At 32.8% G+C, this 26,182-nt stretch overlaps 1 protein-coding gene across 2 annotated transcripts; it reads right to left on the bottom strand.

Annotated features, from left to right (window-relative positions):
• Positions 1-4,636: 4,636 nt before the first annotated feature.
• On the bottom strand, positions 4,637-26,182 carry LOC134693138 (uncharacterized). Of its 2 annotated transcripts, none has more exons than XM_063553845.1 (13): positions 26,095-26,182; positions 24,134-24,195; positions 20,627-20,696; positions 19,859-20,014; positions 19,197-19,349; positions 18,821-18,929; positions 14,732-14,805; positions 12,637-12,691; positions 11,106-11,209; positions 10,022-10,561; positions 8,706-8,750; positions 7,148-7,204; positions 4,637-5,482 (listed from the first exon to the last, which is right to left on the bottom strand). In XM_063553845.1, the coding sequence occupies exons 2-13, from the start codon at positions 24,170-24,172 to the stop codon at positions 5,319-5,321; spliced, it is 1,566 nt and encodes a 521-aa protein (XP_063409915.1). In that variant the 5' UTR covers positions 24,173-24,195; positions 26,095-26,182; the 3' UTR covers positions 4,637-5,318. The 2 variants fall into 2 exon arrangements, with proteins under 2 accessions (XP_063409915.1, XP_063409916.1); XM_063553846.1 differs by having other exon boundaries at positions 5,337-5,482; positions 7,137-7,204.

Raw genomic sequence — 26,182 nt, 5'->3', positions numbered from 1 at the left:
TAATTGTGATTGACTAAAATGAAACTCATTATATTTATTTATATCAGAGAAAAAATGTAAGACATTGAGATATTAAGCATATAGAACTAATCGCCATTAAATTGGTATATTTACAGAATTTGCAGCTATAAAACTACACCTACCTCTTATTACAGATGCTTTTGGACAATTATTTCCGCAACTTCGCCTACATGTAATACGGATATTGATACCATAAATGGAAAAAAAATATTTACTTCAAGGAACTATTTAACAAAAAAATCACCTAATTCAGTCACTTCTGTATTTACACATCATTAGTGTTGTTTGGTTAAAGCTGTTTTTATATCTTTCTTTTACTTCAATTAAGTGACAACCGTTTTGAATAAATATTCTGAGGTAAACAGCAAGATAAGTCCTGTTTTTGCCCTCTCCCCCCTATTTTCTATTTTTTTAAATTCTGTCTTGGAAAGCTACTTATTATGTTAAAATATTCTCTGAGGTTTGAAGTTTCTCTGGATAAACTTCAAAACCACTCATGTTAGCAACTGCGTGAGGTGAAGGGGTACACTTTCTGTTATTATTCAACTATTGTAATTTTTATTCACTTTTCAGGTGTTCCGTAAAACATTTTAAAAGTTTTTCAAAGCTTGCGCCGTAGTGACCCAGAATTTTTTTATTACAATGTCATTAGAACTGTTTTCGGGTCTTCTCCGGGTCACGCGAAGCTCACGCTATTAAACTTATTAAACTAAGAATTCAAATGTAACGTTTAAATTCACTTTATTTTAATAACAGTACGGTATTTTGAACGCACAATGGATACCATTTAAATCATCCGGCGTCTTTATTAGGAAATAAAAATCAGATTAACCGATGTATTTTCCAAATTTACCTGTCGTTTTAACACTTCAATGAAATCACACATGTTTGTCAATAACCTAAATTAATTTTCCATACTACTGATAAATATAATGTACTAAGAACTCTAGAACCTGTGACTGCAATAATTCGAAATAAAATATGATTGTCATGGCCGTGATTTGACAGGGCATATCAAAATTGTCAAAAACCAGTAGGGTATGATTGTTTATAAAGGGAAAATAGTTATAAATCCTTCCTATCAGCTATATAAAAGAAATTTCCTTTAGTCCTCAGTCAATCCGACTAACTTATATCTAAGTGCAGAAACTGAACAGAGGAATGATATGTCCTTGTTCGTGTACATTACTGTTAAAAAATATTACTTTGTTTAATATCAATAGTTCAAAGGAAATAAAACGATTTTTCACCAAAGATTGTTAATATTTGAGTTTCTGTTTCATTTGCATACGCCCTGCACGTTCTTTTATTCATATCCAAGGTTAGCACGAAATAGTGTAATGTTAAGTCAGATAACCTCGATGCAATGAAGTTTTTCTTGATTTCGTTATCGTTATTTAATAACGTGTAGATTAGTGCAACTTAGTTTAAAAACCAAACTTCTTTTATCAAGTTCCTAGAATTAAGTCATACTTAGAAACTTTAACAAATGAACAATGAATGTTCAATTTTGAATAGTACACATTGAAAGCTGAATCAATTGATGATATGTTTACCAATGTATGACGGTTTGCAAGGCAAATGTGTTAAAATCTACCCATTACTTTCAAAACCTGAATAAAAAAAAAGAAACTGAAAAGACTCGTGTTGTACTAATTCAAAAAATGTCTCAGCAATGCAAGGAGGTCCATGAAAGAAAAAGCTATCCTTGATATTTTGGAAAAGGATCCCAAGACAATTCATATTTAAAACATAACTTGAAACCCTCGCTTTGTTGAAGTTGTGTTAAGATTATTATAAAATCTTGTTCTTTTGAATTTTCGTTGTCTTAAACAAAATATATATCATGGACATGTTTACTTGTTGTATAACGCATGACTGGCTATAAGAATAAAAAAAAAGTTTTAAATAAAGCTAATACGAAGAAACAATCAAAGATATTACGTTTGATATAAAAAAAAATTGTTAAACAAATACAATTAATAGTTTGCAAAAGTAAATACAGACACAGGAGCTTAATCAAAATTGAATCTTATCATATGATCTGAACACGATAAATACTTTAGATGATCAAGTACCCTTACTATTCATTATGCTAACTGAAAAAATAATGGATATACGTAAAGAGGAAAAGCTGATGTTAAATCAATCAAGCTTATGAAATCTAAATGATATTCAATATCTGTCGGACGTCCATGAATATAGCAAGGTGATTTGACCACCCGTAATGAAACATTGGAGATTTAAAAAAAAAGCTTCCGACAAAAGAGCATTAAATGAGATGTTGTTGTCAGTAAAGGGATGCAAAGGATACCAAAGAGATATGCAAACTCATTATGTAAAAACAAAATAAAAATGGCATTGCCAAAAACAGCAGAAAACATGAAGACAAACCTGTCCCAAGTCAGGAGCCTCTGGCAGTTGTTTGTCTTGTATTATTTTAATTTTAGTTTCTTGTGTACAATTTGGAAATTAGTATGGCGTTCATTATCACTGAACTAGTATATATTTGTTTAGGGGCCAGCTGAAGCACGCCTCTTGGTGCGAGAATTTCTCGCTACATTGAAGACCTGTAGGTGACCTTCTGCTGTTGTTTTTTCTATGGTCGGGTTGTTGTTTCTTTGACACATTCCCCATTTCCATTCTCAATTTCATTAATGTTATACATAACTGGCATAGTTTTCCAGGGAATATCACTTCCACTAGTTTATCGCTATATGTGTTAATCACAATCGATTAAAAAAAAAACCAGGAAACTAATCTCTCTGAAAAAAAAGATGAATTCATATCACGAATGTTCTGACAGCACCTGCTGCTGGCGTAAAGTATAACTTATCGTTAGCACTTAGAAACTTAACTTCTATAGGTCATACAAAAACGAATGCCAACAATAACAACGTGTTAGCTTTAAAGAAAGAGGAATGATACTAAAGGGATAGTCAAACTCATAGATTTAAAAGTAACTGACAATGCCATGGCTAAATATAAAAAGACACAACATAGAAAACTAAAGACTAAGCAACACGAACCCCACCAAAAACTGCGGGTGATCGCAGGTGCTCCGCAAGTGTAAGCAGATCCTACTCCACATGTAACACCCGTCGTGTTGTTTATGTTATTTAACATACGGTAAGTGGTCAAATTTAGTAGGTCACATTATGAAGAGGGAAGGGTATTGTAGTTACGACATTAGGAAGATATCAGATATGATCTGTGAAATGATTAAACCGTAACGGTCAACCAACTCATGATGGAATCCGTAAAATTTACGAAGGGATTATCTCAACTTCACCATTTTAAGCAGTATTCTTCTATTCATTTATGACTGTCCCTCTGGTCTATTTCGTCCTTTTTTTTAATGAAATCATGATAGGAAATACAAGCCAGGGAATGTCGTATAAGATGTGTTTTATGAATTTATTTCAATATTAAATCATCAATTTGTTTGTTTGTTAACCCTTTTAGACTTTTTCTCAGTCTTGTTTTGATTTTATAAGGGAACGTCACCTAACAACTATCTGTGTATATTTCAGACAGTCGTGCTTACTACACTAATACAGAATATACACAGTCTCTACGTGGTTGCTTTTAACCAATCATATTCTTAGAAATGTATAGGAGGTAAAATAAATATATGTGTGACTGTTGAGATGGACTCAAGTAAAAGGACTCCCTTGATAAAGCATTGATGTTAGTTGTGCAATTCAACATAGCCTAACATATTTACATTTATTGTTTTCCTTTGTCCATTTTACATGGAATTAAATAACGTTCTATCGGTCTTGTTTCCATAATCAAATTCATAAACTAATGAAAGACGCAATTCTTGTGTCATGCTCTCTCGTCTTTTTCTCTCATAAGGATAAATGTAAGCAAAAGAAGGACACGTCTCAGTTTTCGTGTTTATCAACAATAAAATAGAAATAGATACTCCAAATAATCGTTAATACATTTCAATGTATATGTTCAATAAGAAGAATAGAGATAAACTCAACAGCTTTACTATGAGATTTTGATCATCATTATCAATACACTTTTAAGTAAAATATTTGCATGGATTTTATTTAATTTAGTAATGTGAGTAGTTGTATTTTTTTTTATATATGTAGACGAATTCAGGTTCTTTTAATTTTTGTTTGTTTGTTATTTTGTATACGCAATACATTTTTATTGAATGGCAATATGCATACTACTACTTCACTACAGAAGCGGACTATGCCAAATATAAATATGTCAAAGGAGAAGTTTTGGATCCATTAAAACTTGTAATCCCGCTGAAAATGTTTACACCTGTCCTAAGGAATTTGATGTACAGTAGTTTTCGTTTGTTTATGTAGTTCTATACGTGTTTCTCTTTTCTCGTTTTTTTTAATATAGATTAGACTGTTGGTTTTCCCGTTTGAATGGTTTTACACTAGTAATTTTGGGGCCCTTTATAGCTTGTTGTTCGATGTGAGTCAAGGCTCCGAGTTGAAGGCCATACATTGACCTATAATGGTTTACTTTTTTAAATTGTTATTTGGATGGAGAGTTGTCTCATTGGCACTCACACCACATCTTCCTATATCTATATAAGATAATGTTTTAAATAATAAATGGAACACATAAGACCACATATGACAAATGATTTTAGTTTCAGTCATTATAAATGTATTTACATATATATATATAATTACATCGTTAAATATCGAAATAATTGATTTTCATATGTGTCTTTCTCTTCACTTTCTCTCTTCTACATCATCTTTATTAAAATCTTTCGACATTCCCTCACCATATTCCCATATATTAACATTAAATACAGGGTCTTGCAAGTAGTTTTTTATAAGATGAATGTTGTAATCATTTAGGGTCAGAAAATGTAAAAATGCATTTCGATATTCAGTGTTCATTATTATGATAACAATATGATTAAAAAGTAATCGAACTCGACGCTTTATTTTACGGAACAAATGTCCACAAAAAAATAAACGGCATTGTTAGCTTTGATAGCAATGAACACATCGGTGGAAAACGTGACCAAAGTTCCGTCCTTCGTAGTTGACGCACTCTGAATTGTATTTTTATCAAGGTTTTCGCATTGATATAATGTATATTATTTGTTTCAGAATTTAATCTCATAATTCACAACGCATTTCAACCCCGATTTGTCAATTTGTCAAACACGCATCAGATGTCCTTATATTCAACCGTACCAAACAGTAAACTCTGACCTAAGGGTTTATCAAATTGATACGAATCTGTCACAAATATCAGCTGATGTTAGCGTGTTAGTTGTCTTATTCTACAACATGATGTTATATATTATAAACCCCACTGTCAACACTCTTTGGACCAGCATGTTTCATATCTGTTTCTGATTCGCCGCTAATGCTATTTGAATTGTTTCCTTTGATTTTAAAATTATAGTTCTCAAGATTACTGGGTATTGTCTCATTTGTGTCGCTCCCACTGTAAAGAGCTGGAACGATAATAATACAATAATAACATACATATATCACCATTGTTCATATTAATCCTTTAATAAATACACAAATTAATGATGTATTACTATTATCTTCTTACCGGAGTTGTATGCCCATTACCTATATTTCTAAATAAATGCAGTAGTATAGCGATGTTAAAAAAGTCATGAATCGATTATGAATTGTAACAGTTTTTATTTATTATCATTCATCGTTTTAATTGTTATGTTTATTTTGACTATTTTGTTTCATCTTCATAAATAAAGGCAACAGAAGTATACCGCTGTTCAAAACTCATAAATCTATGGACAAAAAACAAAACCGGCGTAACAAACTAAAACTGAAGGAAACGCAGGTGTATGTGCATATCATAAACGAATACAAATTTACAAAATTTATGAAAATTGACTATAAAGGACAATAACTCATTCATGGTTTAATTGACCATTGTGATCATACTGACTTATTTGTAGGTCTTACCTGGCAGCACATTATTGCTCTTTACAATTTATATCTATCTTTTATAATAATCAAGATAATAACCAAAAGCTGCAAAATTTTCTGAAAATTACCAATTCCGGGGGAGCAACCTAACAACGGGTTGCCTGATTTGTCTGAAATTGAAGGGCAGATAGACTTTGACCTAACAAACAAATTTATTAACAGCAAATTTGCTTTAAATGTTTTGGTTTCTGAGATTTTTGCCAAAAACTGCATTTTACCATATGTCCTTTTTTTAACCATGTCGGCCATCTTAGTTTGCAGGCAAGGTCATCGGACACGTTTTCTAGAGAAGATAACCCAATGATGATTGTGGACAAGTTTGGTTTGGTTAAATTTGTCTACGTAGTTTCAAAAGGGAAGATTGACAAAAATTTACTATAAAGAATAATAACTCCTTCAGGTGTCAACTGACCATATTGGTCATTCTGATTTTTTTGTAAATCTTACTTTGCTGAACATTATTGCTGTTTACAGTTTATCTCTATCTATGAAAATATTCAAGTAAATAACCAAACACGGCACAATTTCATTAAAATTACCAATTTAGGGGCAGTAACCCAAAACATGTTTTCCGATTCATCTGAAGAGTTCAAAGCAGATAGATCTTGACCTGATAAACAATTTTTTCAACAGTCAGATTTGCTCTATATGCTTTCGTTTTAGAGAAATAAGCCAAAATCTATATTTGATCCCTATGTTTTATTTGTAGCCATGGTGGCCACCTTGGTTGGTTGACCGGGCCACTGGACACATTTTTTAAAACATACCCTAATGATGATTGTGGGTAAGTTTGGTTTAATTTGGCCCAGTAGTTTCAGAGGAGACGATTTTTGTAAAAGTTAACGACTGACGACGACGACGGACGACGGACGCAAAATGATGAGAAAAACTCACTTTGCCCTTCGGACCAGGCGAGCTAAAAAAGGAAGGTCCATAATTAAATGGCAAACTCAATAGCTGAAACACATCAAACGAATGGATAAAAACTGTTAGCATACATTTGCTACTCTCTATATAACATCCATCAACACTCAAGCTCAAACATATAGTGAAACACTATTCAACATGTATCAGATATCTAGAAACAAACCGTTCAGTATATTAGTAAATGTATTTTAAGGCCACACCGGAATCTGGTATACTTACTTAATACTTACTTGAAACATTCATAGACATGTACTCCCCAGATTGTGAACTACTCGAAGGCACAATATCTACAAAACATAAAATAATATTCAAATATCGAAAATATCGAATTGATGACAGATGAGGGACATTATGTCGCTTATTATCAAACAAACGAGACCCCTCATAATCGTCCAACTTAGAATATGCTCATTTTGTATGAATTATAAGCAGTAAACAGTTGTATATCATAGTCTTTCAAATAAGTCTGTTCAAAGATGTTGTTTTTGTAAACAAAAATAACATCTTATATACTGCATTCCCTATAGATACAAAGCCGTCGAAGTGAAATATTATTTGAATATTGCATACAGCGGTTGTATTTATAATCATTATCTCATTATTTCAGCAAGTAATTAATTGAATTAGAGCACTTGCTATTAACTTCAGGTTAATTACAACTTGACTATTATTGTCGAAATGCGCATCTGGTGCAACAAAATTGGTACCGTTGATTTTATTACTACCACTGGGTCGATGCCTCTGCTGGTGGACTATTAGTCCCAGAGGGTATCACCAGCCCAGTAGCCAGTACTTCGGTACTGGCATGAAAATACGGATTTTATGTGTTATTGAAATTTGCTGTTACAAAATATTAGGAATTATTATAAATTAAGGAATGTATCTCCCTCATGCAAAGCTCTGATTCCTTTTACGAATTTGGCTTTACTTTCTGGACCTTTTGGATTATAGCTCTTCATCTTTTATATATGCTTTGGATTTCAAATATTTTGGTCACGAGCATCACTGAAGAGACATGTATTGTCGAAATGCGCATCTGGTGCAACAAAATTGGTACCGTTGATTTTATTACTACCACTGGGTCGATGCCTCTGCTGGTGGACTATTAGTCCCCGAGGGTATCACCAGCCCAGTAGCCAGTACTTCGGTACTGGCATGAAAATACGGATTTTATGTGTTATTGAAATTTGCTGTTACAAAATATTAGGAATTATTATAAATTAAGGAATGTATCTCCCTCATGCAAAGCTCTGATTCCTTTTACGAATTTGGCTTTACTTTTTGGACCTTTTGGATTATAGCTCTTCATCTTTTATATATGCTTTGGATTTCAAATATTTTGGTCACGAGCATCACTGAAGAGACATGTATTGTCGAAATGCGCATCTGGTGCAACACAATTGGTACCGTTGATTTTATTACTACCACTGGGTCGATGCCTCTGCTGGTGGACTATTAGTCCCCGAGGGTATCACCAGCCCAGTAGCCAGTACTTCGGTACTGGCATGAAAATACGGATTTTATGTGTTATTGAAATTTGCTGTTACAAAATATTAGGAATTATTATAAATTAAGGAATGTATCTCCCTCATGCAAAGCTCTGATTCCTTTTACGAATTTGGCTTTACTTTCTGGACCTTTTGGATTATAGCTCTTCATCTTTTATATATGCTTTGGATTTCAAATATTTTGGTCACGAGCATCACTGAAGAGACATGTATTGTCGAAATGCGCATCTGGTGCAACAAAATTGGTACCGTTGATTTTATTAACGTCTATTATCCTCACCTTGTTCAGATTGAGTGTTATAGCCACTAGTATCCCCTTGGTGCTCTGGAAAACAAACAAAAGGCAATCAATGTTTTGTTACCTTGAAAACTGCCACAAATTAATCCATGTGTTCGTAGATAGTAGATGTTTTTGTGTCCTGTTAAATTGTTCCTTTTAAAAGTTTTGGATTCTTATAAATTCTATGTATAACTTTTAGACTAGTTTGAATTTCGGTCTATTTCTGTAATTTATTCTCGGTCTGTTTCTGTAATTTATTCTTACATACTTTTGATTTTTTAACCCTGTATGCGTACATTGCCTATGTAAATTTTAAAATTGTTTGTATGCACATTAAACGACAAATTTATGTGACGTATATAATTTTTCTGACGTCAGACACTCAAATCAATCCATGTGTTCGTAGATAGTAGATGTTTTTGTGTCCTGTTAAATTGTTCCTTTTAAAATTGTTATACGATGATGACTGATGTACCCATATTTTGACTATTTTATTAATTGTGACTGTTTATTTGACGCATCATGTAAATGTAGCGGAATTTGATGAAACTGTTATTAAAGTGAGAGGGTTAGCGCTATAGAACCAGGTTTAATCCACCATTTTCTACATTTGAAAATGCCTGTACCAAGTCAGGAATATGACAGTTCTTGTCCATTCGTTTTTGATGCGTTTTGTTTTTTGATTTTGCCATGTGATTATGGACTTTCCAAATTGATTTTCCTCTGAGTTCAGTATTTTTGTGATTTTACTTTTTACTTATTAAGATAATTTTATCCAAATAAAAATACCTTTTACATTTGACTTTATAGATTGTTTTGTTAAAATATTTGTAGATATAGTGCTTATATATCTCAATAGTAGTTTGAAATACAAGAAAACAGGCATAAAGTGTAGTTGAACATGACATCGATTGGTTGAGAAGAAGTGGAAACATGTTCATTAATATTTTGAATTGTATAATTGTTTGTATGTCGATTCCTGTATAGCTGATCATATAGTTTGTATTTTTCTCATTGTTATGACGGGATATTGTTCTCTTATCATCGCTCGCCAATTGGTCATTGGTAAAAACTTGTCTCATTCTTTATCGTATCTCATTTTCCTATCTATATAACACAAAATTTGTCAGTCTAAAATTATGAAAAGATGTTGTTGGAAATGGTTTGAGTTCTGAACAAAAACTGACGATTTTTGCATTAAAAATGCCAAAAGACATATCAAAAACACTGAACACTTAAATAAAAAAAAACTCAAACATGTTGATGTAATAAAACCACCCAAAGTAACAAATCTTTAAAAAATATTGAACAACTACCTTGAACATTCGCTGGAAAAAGCTGTAAAGTATGAGGTTCGGAGTTTACAGTGACTGGACTACAAGTTGCAGATAAATTCAAATCGTTTTTTGTGTTGTAATTTATTCCAGAAAGGTCCAGTTTTGGAATGTTCCTTCCACTATCATGTTCTGATTTATTTTTATCATCAAAAGATGATACAGAGGATGTCATTGAATCTTTAGTGTTTTTTCCTTGCTGTTTTGAATCATACATTTCTGTATCATCTTTACAGAATACTGAATCAGTTGAGCTTTTATGGTCTGCATACATGTTATTCACTACTATATCGGATATATTTTCTTCATGGCATCCCGAATCAACAGACTCTCGCGGTTCCTCGGGTTTTGGCGAGAACGTTGGACATTGATGAGAGGTCTCCTTGGTTTGATAATCAGCCACATTATTTCCCGTATCTTTCATCAGTTCGATATTTGCATTTTCATTTTTGTGCTTAAGCAAAGCCTCTCCAAGTTCAACGTTATTTTGTCGTACATCATCATTTTCTGGTTGTACGTTGCCTTCATTAAATAGAGTAAAGGTATTATAATGTTACGAATATGTACGTTTATAATTAACTTTCACGAGAGTATTTCATTCATTATTTTCGTCTCAAATATTTTTGGTTAACATTAAAGGTTCCAATCTCTGGCTATTTCATAATTTTTCCTATTTAATAGAGAGTGAGGAAATAAATATTTTAGTAATTTTTTTGAACTTTCATGTTTTATTATTGTGTTCTGATAATGCTGCATGCTGTCTGCAATTCACGTTGTCCTCATTGAGTTCAGTGACAATATATATATATATATATACAAGTATAAAAAATCAGTTATATTTTCTGAAGGAATGAACAATGACTAAAATAGTTCACACCAAGTACAAGTTCTGTGGAAATAGCCAATTATAAGGTATGATCATGTATCACATAAAAAAAATCATCAAACGCAAGACATAGTGTGGAAATAATAGTTGTACAATTAATTTGAAATTTTGTGAAGTAAAAATATACCACATGGATTATTTATGGAAAAATTCTTAAAAGTAATATTCTATCAAACATACCATGTGTCCAACAGATTCCAGCCAAAACAAATCCCGATCTCTTCACACAAATCGCTATGGTAACCACTGATAATAGTACGACCAACGCTACGAGGATAACAATGCTGTAAAATAAGTATAGGCTGGGTTAAATTGGCTGATATTTGTTTTGTTTTGCGAATTTCCTTTTTTGAAATTGCATACAGTTCGTTCTTTTTTGTTTCTACATTTTTGTTTTAAAGTATTCCAGTACATGAAAATCTACAAAAACATTTTCAAAATCAGAATTTTATTTTTTATCCGAAATAATGATAGATATTGTATGTTAACATGCGCAGATAAGGGGCTAAATGAATAACTCTAATAAGGTATTGGTACATGTATGCTCAAAACATGCTTTGTAAGAGATAATAATTGCCAATATGATATATAAAGATCTTTCCATTCCTTAGTAGTTTTTGTTGAGTTGGATACAAGACATGTCTAGTCACAGCAGGATGAGTACACGAGAGATGGTAAAACACACACGTCGTCCCACTGTCTATATCACTCTGTTCAGCTCCAAATAGTATTCCGTATACGGCCTTAATAACTTTGACCCGGACATATCAGCCACGTCATAATGTTTGAACCGACGTTAATAACTTTGACCCGAACTTATCAAGTCATCTTTTGTGTGCTGGTGAAACAAAGAAAACACTTCTGAAACACGCAAATCAGATTATCTGCATATTGATATTGTAAAATATCAGCTGCTTGACATTATATGAAGGCTATTTGATCTCGTTCGCTACGCTCACTCGACAAAAAGCTTCATATTATGTCTGGCAGCTGATATTTTACGATATCGACATGCAGATAACCTGATAATCGGTACGTATTGACACTGTTGCGTAAAGAAAAAATACATATATTGCATGTATCGACAGCAATTTTGAACAAGTCATTGTACATTAAAGTTAGTAACAAAGGGTCGTATTAACATCACACATTTAGGTTAAATAATACAAGTATTATATACCATATGACATATTGCTAATAGTAAACAATGGGAAATGTCATTGTATATATTTACAGAATTTTAATTCTTTAGAACAAGATGCATTTGGTGGTCTACTTAAAGAAACACTGTTAAAAAAATGATATGTAGAATAATTTCACTTTCATAAATTATTAATTTTGGATAGAACGCGTCTTCCGATTGGCTGATGGTTTTTTTATCAGCTCAATTACATAATTGTGTCATGTGACCGTGGTGTCATCAACGTTTTTTCATAGTTGAATCCCATTCAAAATTGAATTTAAGAATGAAATCAGAAGGAATGACGGTAGTATTTTTTTTCTGTCAGTTCGAATATGATAGAAAAATTATGGTGCACTCTTTAAAATAACCCGCGTACTGTGTGCACCACATTTGTGATGTTATTTCTTCACAGACAGAAAATATTACAGTCATTCCTTAAACGTTTTCTTGTTAGGTAAAAGAGGGATGAAAGATATCGAAGGGACAGTCAAACTCATAAATCTAAAACAAACTAAACAATATACTTACAAAATTATCAATAGATTGTCTTTTTCTTTTGACGTTTGTGGATTTACTTGCAGAGCTGTGAAGAAGTATCATATTTGATTAAAGTCAATAACAAAATATAGAAAATAAATTCAATGAATATATGATAAAGTTCAGTAATGATCTGGCATTTTTTTCTAAATTAAGTAATGTTTCTGAAGGATGAATAGATCAGAGTCCTTTAATAAGTTGGAGCGTATGTTTTTCGGTCTAGAACAACGTTTAAGAGTAAGATAAAATAGTATAAATACACGTCTAAAAGATTTGTTCCGTTGCTGAAACATTACATAAAGTAGAGTTTGAAAAACTGCACCTACACAATGTATACCTTGGGTCAAATGTTGTTCAACAATTCTATTGAATGAAGGAAGCGCTTGATGTACACATACACCTACAAATCTGTATATAGAATAACCTAGAAATCACATCTACGTACTGCCTTTTAATTTGATAGTCATATTTGTTTTACACTGTCTGCAAACCGATATTCGTTTCAACTGCTATGCTCGGGGTGAATAAGTTATTAAAGCAATTTATGTGATATTTTTATTCAGCAAAAGTCATGAATTTGATAGTTAAGGACACTAGAAGCTCTTAAGAGCCTGTGTCGCTCACCTTGGTCTATGTGAATATTAAACAATGGACACAGATAGATTCATGACAAAATTGTGTTTTGGTGATGTTGATGTGTTTGTAGATCTAACTTTATTCTTGCTGCTAACAATTATCTCTATCTATAACTGTGGGAAATATTAGTGAAAATCTACAAATTTTATGAAAATTGCTAAAAATTGACTATGAAGGGCAATAACTCCTTAGGTGGTCAATTGACCATTTTGGTCATGTTGACTTATTTTTAGGGTCTTACTTTGCTGTACATTATTGCTATGTAAAGTTTTTCTATATCTATAATAATATTCAAGATAATAACAAAAACAGCAAAATTTCCTTAAAATTACCAATTCAGGGGCAGCAACCTAACAACTGGTTATCTGATTCATCTGAAAATTCCAGGGCAGATAGATCTTGACCTGATTAACAATTTTACCTCTTGTAAGATTTGCTCTTAATGCTTTGGTTTTTGAGTTATAAGCCAAAAACTGCATGTTATATTTTTAGCCATGGCGGCCATCTTGGTTTGTTGGCCAAGTTACCGGACACATTTTGTAAACTAGATACCCTTATGATGACTATGGCCAAGTTTGGTTTAATTTGGCCCAGTAGTTTCAGAGGAGAAGATTTTTCTAAAAGATTACTAAGATTTTCGAAAAATGGTTAAAAATTGACTATAAAGGGCAATAACTCCTAAAGGGATCATCTGACCATTTTGGTCATGTTGACTTATTTGTAGATCTTACTTTGCTGAACATTATTGCTGCTTACAGTTTATCTCTATCTATAATAAAATTCAAAATAATAACCAAAAACAGCAAAATTTCCTTAAAATTACCAATTCAGGGGCAGCAACCTAACAACGAAATGTCTGATTCATCTGAAAATTTCAGGGCAGATATATCTTGACCTGATAAACAATTTTACCTCATGTCAGATCTGCTCTAAATGCTTTTGTTTTTGAGTTATAAGCCAAAAACTGCATTTTACCCCTATGTTCTATTTTTAGTCGTGGCGGCCATCTTTGTTGGTTGGCCATGACACCGGACACATTTTTTAAACTAGATACCCCAATGATGATTATGGCTAAGTTTAGTTAAATTTGGCCCAGTAGTTTCAGAGGAGAAGATTTTTGTAAAAGTTAACGCAGGACGACGACGGACGCCGACGGACGCCGACGGACACCGGACGCCAAGTGATGGGAAAAGCTCACTTGGCCCTTAGGGTCAGGTGAGCTAAAAAGGGGGGTCGTGTTTTATAAGTATTTTTTCATGTAGTGCCTTGCCGACTGTTATTTATTTTTTCTTCCAGATTTTTTTCAGTATATTATTGACTTTATAGTCTTCAACAAATTACTCTGTAAATAGTTAAATTCAATTCATGGACACACAAGTAAGTATTAAGGATTAGTATCACATATGATATAATATTAAGATGATGTGAAGAATGAATGAATTGTACATACGTAAAAATGTTGATGAAGACATGATTTCAGTAAATAAATGAATGCTCTTAGACGCGTCCTTCTCGATGGTATCGCTGAAAGAAATGAGACAGAGTGATGGAGTACAAAGAGCAGGAAACATGAATGGTTATACATCAAAGGCAAAGGTTATAAGTTAACATTGATTGTTTGACCTGATAGTAGGCAGTATGTTACCATGGTCATTACTGTAGATCACGTATTGTAACGTTTGTGGGTCATCGTAAATTCCCCTTTTTCTATTTATAGATACCATATATAACTATACTTGTCCGGTCACTTTTTCGCGGGGATCGTTTATCTCGTGCTTGAACTCAATGTCCAGACTTGGATATTTAAACCTCGTCAGGGCAGTATTTCTTTAGATTGGGGAAAACTTTCGTACTGGTAAGTTGTACTTTAAATTTCATGGTATCTCGTATTTCGATGTTTGACTGAAATATTTATTTCTTTACATTTGATATATTTCTTTTCGGGCTCGTAGTCAAACAGTTCTAAAATGTTAAATTTACGTTTCCGTTCCAGAACAAATAGAGGGAATTGTACACTAGCTTGATATTTTATGATTTCGGGTTTATAAAGAGATGGAGTTCATTTTGATAGCGATATTTAGACAGAGGGTTAATCCGAGGGATATTTTGGAGTAACGGTCGTCAATCTACGGGATTGTTCGTGCCTAATTACTCTGAAATAGAATTTTGTATTATCGCATGTTTTGGTTTTGGATCTTGAACTGGTCAATTTTACTGAAAAATGTTTTTCAGACATTGCTCTGGTTGGATTGAAAACTAAACGGGAAATGCGATGTTTTTTTTTTACTGGATCGATTTTTGTTCCCTAGTCATAGAATAATGAGATTCATGATCTAGTCTAACAAAGTCGGTGGGAACCAGTGGGTATAATTATTTTGTCTCGGAAGGTTGACGTCACAACTTGATTGATTGGATTATAATTTAGTTAAAACGAATAGTGTACAGATCTCAATATTTTAAGTAAACGGACACCTCAAATTCTAGTATCATTTTATTTTATTCAATTAGATAGCACTAAGGCCAAACGCTTCTTTGAAATGATTAACTTGTATGGGTATTTTTCACCGCATTGTTTGTCCAAAAAGGGGAAGTTCGAAAGTGTATTGAAATTCTAAATTGATATTTTTGCCCTGGAGATACCGCGATATGATTTATGTATTTATGTTGTCTTTGTCTATTAAATATGAAAATGTTTTATGAATTTTTGTCATTTGTTCTATGAGCAAATACATTGCTTGGCAAATCGTCATCACTGGTCATTTCTAGGTTTCTTATTCCTGTCATTATTGAATTTACTGTTTCGTTGTATTGTCAGTTTGCTGTCAGAAGTCCTGGAGCGAAAGCACAGGCCGAACCCTCTCTACTAGTAACGTAAATGGCTGAGCTAGCAGGGTATAATGTCATGAGACAGATTATGAAGGAGAATACGTTTACACATGAAAACCCATTTTCGTTGCATTGGCGCCCACGTAGGGACCCCTCTCTTTACTAGAGTCCCCCCTTTTTTTCTTGTCCTTTCAATTGTTTTACTTTGTTGTCAAATCGCGGACGATTTGTTTTTCTGGGTAGGGGGTATTGTAACGTTTGTGGGTCATCGTAAATTCCCCTTTTTCTATTTATAGATACCATATATAACTATACTTGTCCGGTCACTTTTTCGCGGGGATCGTTTATCTCGTGCTTGAACTCAATGTCCAGACTTGGATATTTAAACCTCGTCAGGGCAGTATTTCTTTAGATTGGGGAAAACTTTCGTACTGGTAAGTTGTACTTTAAATTTCATGGTATCTCGTATTTCGATGTTTGACTGAAATATTTATTTCTTTACATTTGATATATTTCTTTTCGGGCTCGTAGTCAAACAGTTCTAAAATGTTAAATTTACGTTTCCGTTCCAGAACAAATAGAGGGAATTGTACACTAGCTTGATATTTTATGATTTCGGGTTTATAAAGAGATGGAGTTCATTTTGATAGCGATATTTAGACAGAGGGTTAATCCGAGGGATATTTTGGAGTAACGGTCGTCAATCTACGGGATTGTTCGTGCCTAATTACTCTGAAATAGAATTTTGTATTATCGCATGTTTTGGTTTTGGATCTTGAACTGGTCAATTTTACTGAAAAATGTTTTTCAGACATTGCTCTGGTTGGATTGAAAACTAAACGGGAAATGCGATGTTTTTTTTTTACTGGATCGATTTTTGTTCCCTAGTCATAGAATAATGAGATTCATGATCTAGTCTAACAAAGTCGGTGGGAACCAGTGGGTATAATTATTTTGTCTCGGAAGGTTGACGTCACAACTTGATTGATTGGATTATAATTTAGTTAAAACGAATAGTGTACAGATCTCAATATTTTAAGTAAACGGACACCTCAAATTCTAGTATCATTTTATTTTATTCAATTAGATAGCACTAAGGCCAAACGCTTCTTTGAAATGATTAACTTGTATGGGTATTTTTCACCGCATTGTTTGTCCAAAAAGGGGAAGTTCGAAAGTGTATTGAAATTCTAAATTGATATTTTTGCCCTGGAGATACCGCGATATGATTTATGTATTTATGTTGTCTTTGTCTATTAAATATGAAAATGTTTTATGAATTTTTGTCATTTGTTCTATGAGCAAATACATTGCTTGGCAAATCGTCATCACTGGTCATTTCTAGGTTTCTTATTCCTGTCATTATTGAATTTACTGTTTCGTTGTATTGTCAGTTTGCTGTCAGAAGTCCTGGAGCGAAAGCACAGGCCGAACCCTCTCTACTAGTAACGTAAATGGCTGAGCTAGCAGGGTATAATGTCATGAGACAGATTATGAAGGAGAATACGTTTACACATGAAAACCCATTTTCGTTGCAGTATATCACATACTGTTACATGTGTAGTCATTCGAAGAAAAAGCATCCTAAATATGTATTATTTTTTTTAATTATTTATGATGATTATATATATGAATATATTTATCCTGCAATAAGCAAACTATTGTACAAGTAACAGGTAAAGACATATTATTTTTGTTTTATTTGTTATTTTACAAATAAAGTCTCCTGTTACCCCACATCCATGTTGAGCAAGCGGTCATATGAAGATTTATGTAAACTAACCAGTTCACTTTGGGGTCCTCTTCGCGGTCCCCGTTTCAACTTAAACTGTTAAACAAATGTTACATCTTTTGACATCGGACTTGGACTTCACTTGAACTGAATTTTAATGTGCTTATTGTTATGCGTTTACTTTTCTACATGGCTAGAGGTATAGGGTGAGGGTTGAGGGTTGAGATCTCATAAACATGTTTAACCTGTTTAAACCTGTTTTATTATGCGCCTGTCCCAAGTCAGGAGCCTCTGGCCGTTGTTAGTCTTTATTTGATTATTAATTTTAGTTTCTTGTGTATAATTCGGAGTTTAGTTTGACGTCCCTTATCACTGTTCTAGTATACATATTTTTTATAAGGGCCAGCTGAAGGACGCCTCCAGGTGCGGTAGTTTTTCGCTTCATCGACGACCCATTGGTGGCCTTCGGCTGTTGTCTACTCTATGGTCGAGTTGTTGTCGCTTTGACACATTCCCCATTTCCTTTCTCAATTTTATAAGTCGATTTCTTTGAGAATTTATAGATATGGTTAAGATTAAAACTAAAGTTTCAAGTGTTGGAGTAATTTCAGGATAAACACAATAAACGAAAATTGTCGGAAAAAATATGATTTATTTGTACTCGCTACAAAACAGGAGAAAAGCTCGGCGAAGCCTCGCTTTTCATCCGGTTTTTAAAGCTCATACAAATAAATTTTATATTTTCCGACAACATACATATATGATATTGTTTATTTAGCAGAAACGCTCATCTGATATTCCAAGTTATACATGTTAGTCTGGTACCAAGTTTCTAATTATTTATGATGATAATATACATGAATATAGTGGGAAAACAAGCACATTACATATAAGCATGTCATCTTTAATCAGTCTGTGTATAATCCATGACAAGAATAAAAAATTACGACAATATTGATTCCATATGTCTCAACCACTAACCTTGGTATATTGTACGGTACAAATGGTTCTTGATATGTCTTTTGGAAATGTCGACAAGGACCACATCCACTTCCATTCTTGTAAGTACCATCTGGACATGGAATACATGCTAAGGAGAAAAGGATACTAATAATCATTATACTATGGTAAAATTCAAGTAAAAAAATGAATGCTACATATTTAAACCCTTGTAAGGTAATAATGATAAATTTTTTGATTGCTTCTAAGATGAAAAAAATAACAATGAAAACAAAATATCACAAGAGACCAAAATGAAACATAAATCAACAACTACAGATTACTCTACGGACTTCAACAATGAGCACATACATCGCATGACTAGCTATTATGTTTATATATTTAATTTGTAACATACCTCCCGATCGATTTAGTGTTGTGTTAGGTGGACAGCCTTCGACTTTTTCATCACATAAGCAGGCATCTCCATGAAAACAGTTTGCTGTATTGCATTTGCAACCGTCTAATCCATCACACAAAGCTTTCGAGGTATGACGACTGTATGTAATATCTGAATAAAAAAAAAAAAATCTAATATTTTTTTCCAGTCATTGTCATTGGTTGATGTCTCCCATATTTTTATTTCGCATGTTGTTTCGTACATAAATCAGACCATTAACTTTTTCGGTTCAATTGTTTTTGATGTCGGGCCTTTTATAGATGTCTGTACGGGTTCCTCCAAGCAGTGGGAACCTATTCCATGAAGTCTATATTATTATATATGGTTAGATCGATGAAAATATTGTCACATCTTCATATTATTATAAACATCCTCGACCTTTAGTCTTTGGTGTATAGTTGTCTCGTGTGATATGTATACCTCATCTGCTTACTTTTCAATACATTCTCGTCCAATATAGTTCTCTCATTACTAATAGTCATACCACATCTTCTTATTCATATATCCTTATTCTGTTGTCTTCGCTATCTCATTGTCTCATTAGTAATCATACCACATGTTCTTAGTTGTCTGGTTAATTTTATTATCTTATACAATGAATCAACTTATTTCAATTTTACCGTTTGCCAGACATTCTTTCTTCGGTGTGAAGCATGCAGTAGTACTCGCATCTCCATCAAACGAAGACGATATCAAATCTGGCTGTTCCATGCTATCCATACAAGAAGCACATAGATCACGGGTAAAGTTTTTAGTACATGGCTGGATTTCATTGCCTGTAAACAAAATAAAGCATATATATTAAAGTAACTGAAATTTAACACAGTTATAATATTAGACCTGGAAATACTTTAAGAATAATTCTTATTAAAGAGCCATCGAGTAAATAGATAAATTCGACAACTCCATTGCGTTTTAAAAAAGACTGAATAAAAATCTCAATCGTGGGAACAGACAAACCCAACAACATCCTCGGGTACATAAAGGTACTCTCGTACAGAAGGCAATTGTAACAACTTCAGATTTAAGATTTATTTTCAACATGACTTTCAATCGAAAAAAAACTGTGAATTAATTAATCCACACGCTATATGATATATTACACTCTAGCTTTTCAAATGAATTTTGCTCTTTTTGTTATACAAGATAATTTCAATAATGAAAAAATATACAATATATAAATAATCAAACTCATTTAATCATGTTAATTCTTTGAACGATTATTGTAGGTTTGAAATATATGATACGTAATTGAAATGATATATGTATCGTCCTGAGCACGCATGCAATATTTGCTACTGGGCATTGAATAACTAATCATCAATCAACCAAGTATATGCAATTTCTAAATAAAGTTCTCTTTTATTGAGTTTAACACATGTACTTACCTGGTTCACAATCATAATAAGGGAGGCAATGTCTGTTGAGCTGTTTATAATATATATAAGTCATTGAAACCTTGAAGAAGAAGAACATAAATATTAGTTTTGATAGAAAAGGAATGAAAGCGTCAAAAGTGAATTTTACTATAAAGTACCCCCCGTAACAAACACCTTTGTGAGATTATCAAGACAACGGTTTTCGGTGATATTTATGATGTTATTTGATATTTGACAATAGCAAAGCATCTTTTGATTATGTATTGTATTATCTAAAAAATAAATTAAATGCATGTTTCATTATAATACGTTATTCTGATTGGCTAACTTCACATCACATGTTATTCCGTAAGCACTGGCATCACTCATTAGAGATTTCCAATAAAATGACATACGTACCTAACTCGACGTACGCACGTAACGGGACCGGTTATTGCTAACCAATTAATTTTGTAAAATGCGTTACTCAAGTTTTAACTAAGTCTTTATAAACTAGGAAACCCATTCATAATAAATTTAATCAATATCAAATATTTCTAAGACGATGAAAAACGAAAGAAATCATGATTTTTATATATCACGTGATTCTTGAGATTCCCGCCTAAACTTCACTGTCATTAGACCACGTATATATACGTATCTTTACCTATCATACGATTCATTGGAGTTGTCTTTCATGGTTTTGACAATGACTTTGATTTTCAGATATAATTGCAAAATTTAATGAACTTATTATTTGATATTTGTATTGATTTTGTGTGTCGTTATCAGATAGATTCTTCTTTTCGATTTTTAATGTTTTATAATATTTAATTTCTTATTTATCGATGGAAAAGGGGGAGTACGCCCTCTACCCCTGTATCCTCGGATGCAAGTTTAGGTATACTTAAACGAAAACCTCGCCCCATAATTTGGTATAGTTAAAGACAAAAAAGTACTTTTGAAAAATATATCATTGATATGAATTTCTGCCCACATCAAATTATCTTCAATTAAATTATAGAAAATTATTATTTTGTTTTACAAGTCGAGTACACCTTTTACATTCGGGTGTGTTGGAATTTACTTTAAACGTTAAATCTGTTTAAAACAACAAAAAGGCAACCTTCTCGCTTCGGCATTCGTTATTTTAATATGTGTATGCTAAATGTCGTCTTGGTAGTTTTTAAAATTCATAATGTGAGAAGAACTACGATATGGGTCAAGTGAAATGACAAGAAATGATGGGTGTGTTTGATTACAAGTTGGTAATGTACTTGTTCCATTATAGTATTTATGTTAATAAAATCATTCAAAGTTTAATACCAAAATATTGAAAGAATAAAAAAAATAGTTGCGGTTGATTTTTACTGAAGGCATATTCCAGCAACAATGCGTGTTCAAAGAACAAAACATGTATGCAGTGTATGCTCCCCTCCGTCATGCTTCAATGCAGTAGGACGAAATACGTTGAGTTAGGTCGGTTATGTCGAGTAAAGTCATTTTATTGGAAATCTCTAATATAACTTATCATTCATGATGACACGAGGTCCCACAATAAAGTGCACAGGTGAATTAAACAAAAACTTGAGTAAAATTGTGTTTTAATGATCCTAGCTAAAAATTGTAATTATACCATGTATAAGTATTGAATGCTTCTTTTTGTAACTTTATAGGGTTGTAAAAGCGTTGACCCTGTGTATATTTTTAGAATGAAGCGATTCCGCGCATCATACAAAATGTACTTCGGTCAACGCTTTTACACCCCAATAAATTTACAAAAAAAACATTCAATTCTTAAATAGTAAAGTACAGGACAAAATACTAAGCGGTAAACCCAACAAAATATAAGCCGGGAACGTCATGAAAATTATCGTCGAGGGAAACCTAAAAACACAAGTTATATAATACCAATGCTTCGAATTAAAAAAAAGCAATCCTTTAAAATGTGTTATGTCGGAATCGGACTTAACTATGGCAGAGCTTGATCTGACAACGTTAGCGCTGTGTATATACTTCTTTAATTACAACTTCATATATCTAGTGCTATTGAATTTAAATCATTCGCACTGGCGTTAACACCGGTACCTCTATCGCTGGATGTTTTCCATTTCAGTGCTGGTGAATTTCGTCACTGTCAAAACTAGAGTTGTATGTCTTATATCTTGACGTTCGTGTTTGAAAATCATTAATCATGATCGGCATTGGACCAACAGGGTGAAGTAAATATGAGGGTCTGGATGTTAAACCTAAACTATATATTTTCTTATTATGTAAACCTAAACTATATATTCTCTTATTATGTAAGCCATTTTTCTCCATTTATATACTTTTCCCTATTGATCTCTATTTTTATATTTTGATTCATTTTTCTCTTTTCTTTATATTTTTACCCATTTTACCATTTTTTGTAAACACCCACTCACACCCTTATATATGATTATAGATGTTTAGTCTACGTGGACTACAATGTACAAATGTAGGTGCAATATATTTTGTGGGTTATAAACTATGTTTTTAACGTGATAACCAATGAAATTAAATTTGATTTACTACTTTGCATTACAATATGTAAATATTAAGTTTAGATATCATTGAATGAATACAAAACAGTACTGTTGATCCCAAATGTCAAAATGAGGAAATAGAAACCGAAAATTAGATTATTCGTATGCACGGCAATTCAGGTATTTATACGATATAAAGTTTGCTTTATCTCTGCATTTAATCATCGACAGAAAAGTTATCAAATCTAGAAGTATTAAATGTGATTTATGTTTTGTTATACGGATCATGTGTTGACTAAAAGCGAACTAATTGAACTTCAATATTGAGAATACTTAGATTACATAAAGGTCTGATTCATATCTTGAGTTACGTTAACAAGTTGTTGAAAGTTAAATATAACGCCAGTTGCGGGGATGGGAAGATATCCACTCTGCCTTTTCTAATTCAATTAAGAAATTTCCTACGCGGAAGTTTGCACTTCGAATAATGATATCTTATTCATTGCGATTACACAGGGCCAACTATCACGACATTCTTGGTAACTATCGTGATTTTCTTGGAACAGTATAGATGCATAACAGAGGATATTGAATAAACGGCTCTTGTTTTACATTGTCTTATCGGGGCCTTTTATAGCTGACTAGGCGGAATGGGCGTTTGTTAGAAGCCGTACGGTGACCTATAGTTGTTAATGTCTATGTCATTTTGGTCTCTTGTGGACAGTTGTTTCATTTGCAAGCATACCATATCTTCTTTTTTATAATATCTAAATGGTAAAACAAATTACTTCTTTAGAGTGGTTTTTTTAAAATGCTTTACGTAGGTCATTCAGTTGACCAAGATACAATGTCGGCTTTGTTCGTTAATAATGGCTTCATATCGCATCAGTTATTCTCGAAATTTGAATTTGCTGGGACCATACAACTGTCTATCTTTCTTCGATTTCACCACTTTGGTGTCCTTCATTTGGAATTAGATATAAACTAAATGTAAACCATAATTCTTGCTAACGTGTTTGTAAATACTCACATGGTAAATACTGGCAACTAAAATTATACACCGAATCATGCTGTATAGACTGAATTATGTTACTACAAAAGAAAATATATTATTGTTTATTTCATCATGTTCATTTCAATTTCGAATTCTGGTTTTATCAATGCTTACAGAAGCATACAGATGCATTCAGCACATTACATTTAGGAGATAACTGTATTGTATTTTAAGCTCCGACGGCATCAATTGGGGAGTTGATGGTCGCAAATTAAGTTTACTGGCGACGCGTTAGCGGAGACAGTTAACGGGTATTTGCAACCATCAAATCCCAAATTGATGCCGTCTGAGCTTAAAATAATATAGTTATCTCCATTCTAATGAAACTGACAGAAAACAACGTTAAAACATGTATTTAAAATCTGTCATATGCCGTCTGCGCTTGTGCGTACGTCCCATAGCATCAATTGTCAACTGATGTCATGTAAGAAAGTGACGTTATCCAATCAAAATAAACGTTACAAACGTAGTTGCATTAGAATTACATTTGAAATGTACACTGATAAGTTTTTACTTATACAGATGTTACACGAGCAACACGAGTGGAACAGGGTCTGCGTAACCTTTCAAAGAACCTGAGATCATTTCCACCTTTTTAGTTATAGATTTAATATAGATATTCTACGCTTTTTAAAACTGACCTATTTTTTTAAAAGCTCAACACTTTTTAATCCGATTAATAAATGAAAATAAAAGCTGCAGTGACGCCTAATGAACAGAAGGAGGGAGAGGAAGAAGTATTATGTACATTCAAGCCAACAATAGACATATACCCAGGAATACATGTCACCTTATCCAGATATATTAATACGACACCGAGACAATCATGCTACCCTCTTTATCCTAAATGGAGCGTATCTTAACCAGCAAATACGTATAGATTATAACATGCCTTTTTCCATATTGGCCCTGGTATCATCCCGAGACTCCCATATCGGCATCGAGGCTTTAGCCGAGGGCCGATATGGGTCGAGGGATGATACCCGGGCCAATATGGAAAAGACATGTTATAATCTTTTTATCACATATTTAAGTTCTGCAGAAAAGAGAAAAAACGTAAATTATAACAATTTTATGATACATAAAAGGTAAAATCTTATGCAAATAATCACAAACGTGTTGTTGAGGATGCAATGACGTCACGTCATTAGGAACAGGGCACAATATGGATATGTCTTTTTTGCCCCGGGCAATTTGGAGGTTATTGCATATGCAAAACCTACGATATTCATAACAAATATGTGATAAACAACTTTATTCTATTGTTTTTCTCTAGTCGGAAAAAAACTAACACAAATGTATTTATGCCTACCCCTCATTAACATTATACAAATAAATAGGAAGTAGGGTTTAAGTGCCAATGAGCTAGCTTTCCATCCAAATCACAATGTTTAAAATAGTAAACAATTATAGGTTAAAATCTGATTTTATTAGAAAACATTACAAAGAGACATAAGAATACTGTAAATCAGAAATTATTGTGAGTTTTTTATTATTGCGAAAAATGCGACTGAGTTGCAAACGCAATAATTTAAACTCGCATTTTGAAATATTTTTTATGAATTTAACAGGATTGTCCTCAAAATTGTACAAAGTAAAATCGCATTTAAGTTTCAAATGACAAAATCGCAATAATAAATGCACGCAATAATTTCTGAATTTACAGTAGTCAAAAGATAGGAACTTAAACGAAGGATTGACATAAGCTAGAAATTAATGTCCCGCTTTGAAAAGTTGTTTAAAAGCCGTAAAGCCGGAAACTTATAAATTTCTTGTGTTGATAATGACATAAGGTTACTGTTCTTACACATAAAACAATGCTATATATGTTTCATTACTTAATTAAATCCCATTGACAGATGCGCAAAGCGAATGCTATGATAAATAAAAACAAATAAAATGTATAACTAAATCAAGTTAAAACATGTTGTGCTTACCTGTAAACGTGTATGATCTTTATACACAAACTGTCCTGATTATTGATATAAAATGTTTTCGGTAGCGTCCCTACGTACGCGGAAATAT

The sequence above is a fragment of the Mytilus trossulus genome, chromosome 12 (assembly GCF_036588685.1).
Source record: "Mytilus trossulus isolate FHL-02 chromosome 12, PNRI_Mtr1.1.1.hap1, whole genome shotgun sequence".
Classification (NCBI taxonomy): domain Eukaryota; kingdom Metazoa; phylum Mollusca; class Bivalvia; order Mytilida; family Mytilidae; genus Mytilus; species Mytilus trossulus.
Note: the sequence above shows the minus strand (reverse complement) of the source record. Positions and strands in the feature narration are given on the sequence as shown.

Bases quoted from the DNA above. Each gene is read 5' to 3' on its own strand.
- LOC134693138 (XM_063553845.1), bottom strand. From the start codon at position 24,172: ATGATTCGGTGTATAATTTTAGTTGCCAGTATTTACCAT. The intron at 19,350-19,858 runs GTAAAATTGAAA...TTTTTTATTCAG, and splicing joins GAAAGAATGTCTGGCAAACG to ATATTACATACAGTCGTCAT. The intron at 18,930-19,196 runs GTATGTTACAAA...TTTTCTCCTTAG, and splicing joins AACACTAAATCGATCGGGAG to CATGTATTCCATGTCCAGAT.